The 10,728-nt window shown below is 38.5% G+C and overlaps 1 protein-coding gene across 1 annotated transcript; it reads left to right on the plus strand.

Annotated features, from left to right (window-relative positions):
• On the plus strand, positions 1–9,872 carry lta (lymphotoxin alpha (TNF superfamily, member 1)). The gene is made up of 6 exons (XM_078171208.1): positions 1–365; positions 2,662–2,785; positions 3,532–3,583; positions 3,717–3,749; positions 4,783–4,815; positions 7,826–9,872. Exons 1-6 carry the CDS (start codon positions 307–309, stop codon positions 8,182–8,184), a joined length of 660 nt encoding a protein of 219 aa, XP_078027334.1. The 5' UTR covers positions 1–306; the 3' UTR covers positions 8,185–9,872.
• Positions 9,873–10,728: the final 856 nt, after the last annotated feature.

The raw sequence follows: 10,728 nt of genomic DNA on the forward strand, positions 1-10,728 counted from the left end.
CGTAGATATTTGTTTCATTTCAGGGGAAATGAAGGTAGACATTTATTTTTACATCAAAGTTATACTATGTGAAACTGCAATTTGGTTTCATTAATCCAATAAAAGTTTCACACTATTTGTTATGTGGTGCTTCTCAGTTTCATCCCGCCTGCAATACTCTTTGTCATCCACAAGTGGAGCCACCTACACCACAGCCTCCTTCCTCCACTAGGTCCAACCACAGCTCTCTGTGCAGGGGGGGGGGGAAAACTCCATAATATCTTCACTACAGGGCCCATGTAAAAGGGAAAGCCCTGTCAATCTGACATGTCTATCAAAGAGAAGCAGCAGATGATTTTGGACACTGAGAGTGCAGCACACACTGGGTGAGTTAAGATTTAGTCAATTCATTTACTTCAATTGTTTGTTTGTTTTACTTATCTCTCACATTACTAGACTTTATCAGGTGTTCATCTATCAGTCTGTGGGTATGATCATAACTGCCTAGATGCTGAAATCTCCAAACTATGCAACTATGTGTGATCAGAAGAATACATGTGTTCAAGGATTTTTGTCTTGTTTTTGTTTTTTTCAGTATTTCCACAATATTTGTGTCAGGGTCACAATAACAAGGTCAATAATAACATGTTTTGGTACAATTTAAAATTTGGAGTTCTAAAAAACATCTATCTTTGAACATCAAATCCCACAGTGGGGAGTCAACAGTCAAAGCTTCTCACATCAGTGCAGAAAAAGAGGTTTAATACGACTTGTTGGGATATTGTCTGGATTCAGTTACTGAGAAATCAGCGCTCAACCTTCATGACACACTCTATACAAATAAGGGTGCGATGTAGAATTACACACTTGATTCATTCAGTAGCCCCAGATACATGAAATACGCTGCTGTCCACTGTAATGTGTGACTTTCAAATAAGAACTGGGTTAATATTTTTTTCCCACAGCTGTTGGTCAGAAATATTTATTTCCAGTTCAGACTTTTTTTAAAAAAAATCATCAGATGGGGGCAAATAAATAATTTAGCATATTTATCAGCTTCAATAAAGATACATAGAGATTTGCTTTCAACTAGTCCTTTCACTGTCTCACATGCTAAACGTGTTACGCCCACTGTTCGTTATACATCGTATGCAGTGGAATGTAAAGAAGAGCAACGTGCTTGGATTGGTATGCAAAGTATGTTAGTGGAAATAACCTGCGGACCATCCTAACATTCTTGTTGAATGGAGTTTGACTGACAGTCACTTGAAAAAACAGTTCTGGGTCAGTGGTATTTCAGCAGCCTTTGATGACTCTCTGTGATATCATTACAAAAAAACAACCAAACCACAAACTACAGGCTGACATGCTACTCTGTGCAGGTTCCAGAAAACCCCCCAACTCCCACTGAGGTTAAATTGTAGAGAAGTGGCACCATGGTGGCTATGAGCTGAGGGTACATGTGACCATAATGCAATGCGTGCATCACAGCTAATCTCATACATGTGGCCCTGCTGCTGTGTGTAGTCTGGTTTAGTTATACTTAGTGATTTTAGAGCTGCAGGTTAAAGGACAGAAAGCATCTATTACATTCTGAGTTTTGCTTGTTATTCCTCAGAGTTGTGTTAACATATTATTTACCAAATAAGAGATAAATAAGTACAGCTACTCATTCACTGAGAGGAGAAACACGAGTAGAGAGACAGGTTTTAAACACTTGTCCTGTCAACTTGTCTACTGTCCTACCACTTAGAATATTCTTCATGAATTTAAGTAAATGTCCACAGCGTTCAACAGCAAAACTATAACAAAACATCAGTTTACAAACTCTCACACAACTTGTGCAGTATAATCCAAGTCCCATTTATCCAGTCGTACAGTCAGTACTTCCCAAACACCTGTATTTTCGCTAAAACATCACAATCAGAACAAACAGTATCCTGCACAAGCGATTGTAGGCATGCGAGAAAAACAAAGTTCATGGTAACACTCGGTAAGTTACTTATAGTTACTTTAAGTTGAAGCACCAGTTACCAAGTACTTCAACAGAAAAATGATTATTTGTAAGTAGAAGTCCTGCGTTCAAAATCGTACTACAAATTATCATCAGAAAAACGTACCTGATGAATCACAGTAACTTGTTCAAGAGTAAAATGGACTCTGTGAGAGACTTATTACCATTTATTACATCATAAGGTTGTGAATACAGATGCATCAGTGTGTGAGCATTACTGTTACAATTACAAGATAACTCTGAAGGGGCATCGAAGAGTAAGAGACAAAGAAAAACAAAGATCCACTACAGAAATTTGTCTTCCTTTTTTAGCTTTTTCTCAAGTCTTTGCTTTTGTTTTTTAAAAATCTGATCATTTTTGGACCTCAAGCAGAAGTTGAGAAGTTCAGAGGAAAAATGCCTCTTTGGTGGAGCTTCGATCATTTTATATTCTTTTTCAAGTAAAATCTTAATCTGAAAATTAGTAATTATTACAAAGTCGCACCAGATGTCTGCAGTGAAGCTTGTGGTAAGAGTTATAGTCAGAACTGCAATAAGGGCCAGGAAGTAAAAAAAAAGTCAGATGTTAACATTATGTTAAGCCTCCAGGGAAGTCATTAAAATCAGTACAAATATATGACAAACCTAATGTGTGTACATGTGTGTGTGTGTGTGTCTGTGTTTGACAGAATGGAGGGTCAGTCGAGGTCCTCTCAGAAGTACGTGCTGCTGCAGGTGTGGTGTGGTATCCTCACTGTGGCCATGGTGGTTATGGCTGCGCTAGTCCTTTCCATCAAACCCAAGTCAACTGAGGTCAGTACATCTGTCACGGTGACGGGAGACAAGAAAATTTACATTTAGATTCGAGAGTCATTGGTTAACACTTTACTCAATGTCTGAATACTGATGTAGCTGGACTACTACTTAGACTGCCTAGTGTTGAATGCCATCACATGTGGAGTCATGTCTCATGTGTGCTTGAAAAATCCATTCGTGTAATTCTCATGATGTCACATAAAAACACACAGTAATGTCTGAATGATGTTACTACTGTATGTGCAAAAGAAGTGGCTGTTCACTGTGTTTTATGCCATCACAAAGCACTTCCTATCTAATCTCTGTATTCATTTCAACAAGATTTGTTCTTAGTTCAGCTTGTTGCTTTAAATGAAGCCCAGACTCCCTGAGGGTGCCTCTAGGGGGCAGCAACGTCGTGACTGATGTGATGTCGCGGCTGGATCTGAGCTATGTCTGAAACAGGGATACTCCTAGGTGCCTCAGTGTAGTAAATGTCTATATAATGTGATTCAATGCCACAAACTACCACCTCAAAAAGGACCACACAGTTTGAATGAAGTTGTATTTTAGTTTTGGTTATCTTTATCTTTTCCAGTTAAACTTAAGGATTCCTTCATTGTGTGGGATTTTCCTACATTGTATCCTACCAAAATTCACAGAATTGGCTGAAAAAATACACATTTCCCACCAAACCAGATGGCAAAATAACAAGATGATGAATATGATGATGATGCAAATGATGATGGTTTTCTATTTTCTAGGGCACAGTCACTACACTGAAGCCAGGTTCTGTCAGTCCAACAGGTCCACCAGGTACAATAATTAGATGTCACTTCAAACAACCTCACATTATTGCACAAATTAAGATCTTGTGAGTATTTCAGTAAAAATGTAAAAACGCGGCACATTTACATGAATGAAACTGGAATTTTTTTTTGTCTTGCAGTCAACACTGTCCCAGCTCCCTTAACGTCTATACGTAAGTTTGTCACTACTGTGTTCCCACACATTAAACTTTTCCATTATATTTCACCCTATTTCCATGACTTAAAGTAGTTAAAAATGGGCCATCCTATATAGCGATATAGCCAGACATTACTGAACACAAACTTCCCAGGCATTTAAGCAACTCGCTTGTTAGACATTCTTGCCGCCAACTAGCTGCAGATCAGCATATACCAAAAGGTCGCGCACCTTTTGGGGGGATAGAAACACAAAGATCCTGTAGATGTCAATGAAATTTAACGTGTTTAAAGATTTAATTTTGACACGTTTGTGTGCATCATTTCTTCATAAACAAACGTTTGTTTTATAGACATGTCTAAAAATTGTTTTGTGACCGTGCCTGATGCTGTGCACTCCTGAATCCTTAATAAATTAATTTGGATTGCCTTCATGCCCCTCAATGACCCAAAACAGCGGACAGACATCACGGATTTCTTTATTTCTTCATTATTCAGGATCCCTGTAAGTTGTTACAGCAATAACAGCTACTCTTCCTGGGGTGTTATGATACCTGGTGCCACAGCTTTTCGGCATTTTACTTGTTTCTCTCCTGATGTGACGCCACATTTCTGTCGCTTTTCTTGGCGATTACCTGATAGTGGTCTGGGCTGCGTATCAGATAATAGCCTACTAGTGACGTTTCAACGGTTGCGCAGCACAATGCTAGATTTCAAATCAGTAATACAAGGAGCATATTTCACATAACATTAAGACATGTTTGGAATTTTTATTAAACATATCTTAAAAAACAGCCAAAATAATTTATATTCAATTTTTTTCTAAAACATCCTGTTAATTCAAAATCATTTCCAGGCCTGGAAAACAGTTCTTTCTAATTTCATAACTTATCCAGTAATTTCATGACTGTGGGAACCCTGTAACGAGTAATATCACAAGCCTTTAAGAAGAAGTTACATCCACCTGGAACCAGAGCTCAAAGAATAAACATACTTTGAACATTTCCAGTAACTGCATCATCAAATAACCTCTAAAATGTTTCTTTACAGGATCCTCTCTCTCATACATCCAGCTGGTCAAGCGTAAGTACACTTCCTCTTCTGGTTATTATTCAGATCATTTACATTGCTTCCTCTTGTGCGGTAAACTCATGTGTTGATGACATGAGTATTTTTAGATAGCATGTTTCTAAGTGGCTAAAATGCTTTAGTGATGTACTTTGTATATTTAAATCTTTGGTTCCTCATCTCACATTTCTCAGTTTGATTGTTTCTATGAAAAACTGGTCTAGAATAAACAAAAATATGTCAAGTTTTGATATTTCCAATGGCAGCAGAAACATTTTCAACTGTCTAAAACATCAATACACAATGTAAGGGGCTTTTTGTCACTGTCTAGGAGCGAGTACTTCTATCTAGAGCTGTCACGGCAAACAGACTTTCAATGGTCATACAGAGAAAACTACATTATATAAAGAGACAGGGATGCCACTGTCTTGCCCAAAGAAGTCTCAACTGACCAAAATGCAAGATGTGTTTTGAGTACAAAGTTTGACTCTCAAACTGTTGCCACACTTGACACCCACACATGCCGGGTGCAGCAAGTTCAGACATGCTCTTTGGGAGCTGCTGACAGTCATTCTGAGAAACGTAGGAAGTCTTTAAGTGAAGCAGATGATGACAGGGCAGATGAAGGGGAAGTGGTTGCACCATAGAGTAAATAACAACAAAGCAGCTCCCCATATGAATGCTTTAACTGATATTTTTAAGTGAGATATTCAGGCTGACAAAGAAAGAGTTCTCAATGGGTCCCTGAAAACGTATCAGGTTCTTGCTACGAGCGATGGGGTCCGACATGAACACACACAATTCTGCACAAGTTAGTTTTTGTGTTCCTATTTTTGTCCTTATTTTTCTCACTGGTGGGTGGAGCACAGGAAAAAGATGATGTCACATGTTTAAGCGATTGTTTGCACATATAAAACGTTGGGTAACACTTTATTGAAGGGATGTGCATGAGACTGTCATAATACGGCCATAGCTATGACATGACATCTGTCATTAACATGAAGGAGTCTTTATTAATGTTTATGACTGTTGGCATTAAGTGTCATTTTGTCAATTAAGTCTTTTTTAATGAGTAATTCTCTTGACCTCACAAACAGTGACACACTCAGGACTTTTCATTGAAATGTCATACTTTTAAATACCCCAACGACAGCAATAGATCATTTAAGAGATTGTTTTTCTTTGGGTGTTTTTACACAACAATACATTTTGTACTTGGGGAAAAAACCCGTTGACTACTTGAATTACTTGTTCTTCCTCAAACTGAGGGCTCTGACATATTCATGTCATATGCATGTATATTTTGTACTTGGAGCCAAAATGAAATAACAACAACAACTAGAAGGATTACTTGTTCTTCCTAAAACGGAGGCTTCCAACATTCTCAGCATGTACATTTTGTACTTTGGGCAAAACAAAAACAGCAACAACAACAAAAATAGGATTTCTTGTTCTCCCTCAAACTTAATGACATCTTTATCATAAGTCCAAATTGTACCACTGTTGAGGTCACCGAAGATATTCATGACGTTCATGACATGACATGACCTTTATAATGGTCCAATGATGGCTGGTTTCAAAACCAACCACACATGACAGTTTAATCTGATGTTAACTGCAAGTTCCCGCTGAGCTCACAGATTTTACATTGTAATGACATCACAGATTTTTAAATAGCTTTTCTTGGCTCAAGGGAAGTTTTACGAATATAAAACCTCAATGGATCAAATACTCATGATAGAAAGAGTCATAATTGACCTTGTTTGCAATTCAAGATGTCCTGTCAACAGTTTTACAGATGTCTCATTTACAGGGGGAATGCTTTTTAGGTTTTTGGGCCGCAGGGGATTTTTTTCGCTGCAGTACCACGAGTAGCCAATTTGCTGCAAGGCTGCACAATTTTCCTGGAGGCCTGGTTTTTACCCACTGATATCAAACACACATCTCTTCCTGTCTTATTCCATATTGCTCTGTGAGCTACACCAACCAACAAATGCTTAAGTTGCATATTTATACGACCGGTGTGGCCAACTAGTCACTCAAAGTTTCATTTGACTGGATGAACTTTTGTAAACACCCCTGAGTGCAGGATGAGTCATCAAACATTTAAAAATTTTATCTGACTGTACAAGACAAGAAGAGACAGTGATTTTGATGTAAAAATACTCTGACACTGACTTTTCTTTTGTATGTATTCGACATATAACAAAAAAATCAATGATCAATCAAGACACTGACACAGGATTAAACAGGGAAAATGTACTTTACATTTAATTAATGAGGACTTTAAGTTTAATAATTAGGCCTGTTATGGCATTTGAGTCACAGGTTATGTTGTCTTGGTTAATCTCAAGTCATCATAACAAAGACACCTCAAACAATGTCAACTTTGCATTTCATTACTGACTGAATGATGACAGACTCTCTCATGTTCATGCCAGGTGCCACGTCAGTCTAATGATCATCCCTAAAGCGTTACCAAAAGTTGTACTACAACCTCATCTACTTTTACACTTCAACAGAAACTACAGTACATTTGCCAACTGTTATATCGGAGAGATAAACTACTACATTCACAAACAATTCATCTGCACGCACACACAGTCAGAGATAGACATACAGGCTTCTCATGTTTCCAGTCCCATGCATTTCGTTCCGCCCACCACACTGCCTTTTTCCTCTGTGAAGTGGGTTCCTAAAACCTCAACAAACCCGACAAAGAGCTGTAATGTGGGCTGCGCTGACTTATAGGCATAATTACAGCCCACAGCAACAAACATCATCAGACAGTTTGTCAGGGGATGCTTAGTCTGCCAAATGAAAAGAAATTAGCCATTAATTGAAACATCAACCTCGTTTACTTGATGTATTTATTCAACGAGAGTTGTTTCAAAGGGCCTTGGTAGGTTACAGAGCTACAGTTTGGGCAAGAGAGGTCTCACATGTCCCAGCGTTAAGTTTTTATGTGTGACATGAAAATGTATAGCCTGAGCAACTAACCAAAGGTTTGCCAAAACCCCTACAGCTTCGATGAGTCAACCTTGGCAAGACTCAGACAGAAGATGTACCTCCTGCTCCCTCATCCTGCATAACGACTCTATCCACTGCACAGAGAGCGGCCTCTACTTCATGTATGCCCAGGTCACCTTCAGCAAGCTCCAAAAGAAAAGTCAAACCGTATCTGTGATTCTGAAAAGAAACGCCTCATTTGGTAAAAGCGAAATACATCTGGTTGAGGGGACCTTCCCGAACACAACAGTGGGCCCTGTGTGGGTGGCCAAGATGGTCAGCCTCACAGTGGGAGACAGTGTCAGCTTAAATATCACAGATGATTTTCTAACAGGCACCGCATTGACATTCTGGGGTGCCTTTCAGCTTCATTAGCACTGCGGGTCTCCGGGATTTGTTACTGTACAAGAGTTGGGGTTGGACTGGTATGTTATTAGTAAGCCTATACTAATATGTTTCAACAAAAGCTGTTCATCACCTGTACTTTCTTCTCAGATTTTGTGACGGACATTTAACTCCAGTTTTTGCCAAAAATAATACTCAAAACACCAGGGATTCATCAGTCATCAAAATTGCTGGATCTTATTTTTTGCAGGGTAGTAAATCATGGAGCTAGGGCTGCAACTAGCAATTACTTTCATTGTCCATATGTCTGCTGATTATTTTCTCTAGTAATCGATTAGTTGTTTGGTCTATAAAATGAAAGAAAATGGTGATAAATATTGAACAGTATTTTCTAAAGCCCTGAATAACATCTTCAAATGTCTTGTTTTATCCACAACCCAAAGATATTCAGTTTGCTGTCATAGAGTAAAGAAACCAGAAAATATTCACATTTAAAAGCTGGAATCACAGATTTTTGATTTTTTTTTATCAATCAAACCAATTAATCGATTATTAAATTAGTTGGTAATTAAAGGTTCAGGGGATTTAGTGGCGTCTAGTGGTGATTGCAGATTGCAACCAGCTGAAACTTCTCCCAGCTAGAATTCATTTAGTTTTCATTGTTAAGGAGGTTTTAACCAGGAGCCGAATTATCCACAGAGGTGTCCTCCTCTCCAATACTAGAATTACCACCCCATAGTTGTATGCCTTTGCCCACCAGTCAAGTTTCTCTTACAGTTTACATCCATGTCTGTGAAAACATGGATGATTCACCCACATTTTTTAACCCTGACAGCGCAGAGGATCTTTTTCTTTTTCTAATTCAGTGTCTGACCAAATGTTTCCCCCTCAGATATGACACTGAGTAATGGCCGGAAAAGTGATTTATGCAGAATGTTATGATGTCATAGTGAAACTGACCTTTGACCTTTTGGATATAAAATGCCATCACTTCAGTATTTTATCCTATCAGACATTTGTGTGAAGTTTTGTCATAATTAGCAAATTAATTCTTGAGTTATGGCCAAAAAAGATATCCTGTGAGATCACAATGACCTTGGACATTAACCACAAAATCAGTTCATTCTTAAGTCCAAGTGGACGTTTGTGTCAAATTTAAAGAATTGTTCTAAGGTATTCTTGTGATCACGTTCACGAGAATGAGACAGATGAGGTCACCTTGAGGTTGACCTTTGACGACCATTTCTGCCCAAATAACCCCCGAAATCGCACAGACTGGACCTTTAATTTCACAGCTGGCAACTAATCAATTGATTGATTTATACCTGCAGCTCTACATGAAACACTAAAATGCTAAAGGCTTCATCGGGCAGGGTGAGGAACGACATATTTAGCTGATCAAAACCTTTTAATAAAAGGCCGCATCTTCACATCCTACGGACCTTTGGGCAAAATATTGGCAAAACATACTGTACCAGTTCAACCTTGGCAAAGTCTCTACATTTAAGTATGCCAGCTGGTTCTGCTTCTTAAAATTGTGTGGTGTTTGATGGTCTTGTAAAATTTTAAGCTAACTGGATTTTAAATTAATGCAAAGTGTGACTGTCTGATGCATGAATATGTTTGTTTTCACTGCTATGTTCTTATGTAATTTATGAAATGTAATATTATATTGTTGTGGAGAGGAAATAATAAAAATTGTAGTATTTGAGAGCCACCGAGTCAATTTCCTGGCTTTCAATTTGCACTGCAAGCTGCCAGTTGACCACATGGTGGTGCCACCGTCCTCCAACTAAGAGGTCACATCAAAGACTGTATGTGCTGTTTAGTCATTCTGTCACCTGCTCGCCATTATTTTCACAGATCACATTAAACAGCGTGATAACACATTGCAGTCATTGATTACTGAAATAAACTTGACACAAACCACAAAGACATTTTGCAGATGCCTGAGAAACCTCGAGTATTGTTAAAAAACAGCTGACACAAATGTAGTTTTGTTCATCTTATGGCCCTGAGGCAAACACTGCACGCACATACAGTACGTGACACTGCACAACTTTAACAAGTGTGTTGCACTGAGCAGGCAGGAGTAACAGGAAGCCACATATTTGGTGCAACGTCAGTCACAATGCTTCCCCTTTACACATCCTCAGACATATTTAAACATGAAACGCCCTCTGATCTGATTAGGCTGTTTGGTCATGCAAAAAAAGCTATTAATGCACTCAATATTGAGTGCATATAACCAGTCATAGATAATGTTAATGTGTGTCTTTCTATCTGACCTTAACACTCCAGTCCTTCAAATATACACTAATTAAGCTGCTCAAGTCTCTGCAGCAAATGAACCAAAGCAATTGGTTCATGTTTATTTGTGGATTCTAACCACCCTGATTGCGATTCATCCGCTGAGCTGCGTAAGGGAAATCAATCCAGTCAACATTAAGATTCTACACTAAACAGCTCACAAGCTCAGAGCCCCTTGGTGCCATCTTTGCTATTTCTACTTTCATTTAAGGTAAATTGATAAATGTTTGTACTTCTATTTGTGAGAGAACCCTGATTTATCAA

This window comes from Epinephelus lanceolatus, chromosome 10, assembly GCF_041903045.1.
Source record: "Epinephelus lanceolatus isolate andai-2023 chromosome 10, ASM4190304v1, whole genome shotgun sequence".
Classification (NCBI taxonomy): Eukaryota; Metazoa; Chordata; class Actinopteri; order Perciformes; family Serranidae; genus Epinephelus; species Epinephelus lanceolatus.

Excerpts from the sequence above, each read along its gene's own strand:
- lta (XM_078171208.1), top strand. The coding sequence starts at position 307 with ATGTCTATCAAAGAGAAGCAGCAGATGATTTTGGACACTGAGAGTGCA. Across the intron at positions 366-2,661 it reads GAGAGTGCAGCACACACTGG|AATGGAGGGTCAGTCGAGGT; the intron begins GTGAGTTAAGAT and ends TGTGTTTGACAG. Across the intron at positions 3,750-4,782 it reads AGCTCCCTTAACGTCTATAC|GATCCTCTCTCTCATACATC; the intron begins GTAAGTTTGTCA and ends GTTTCTTTACAG.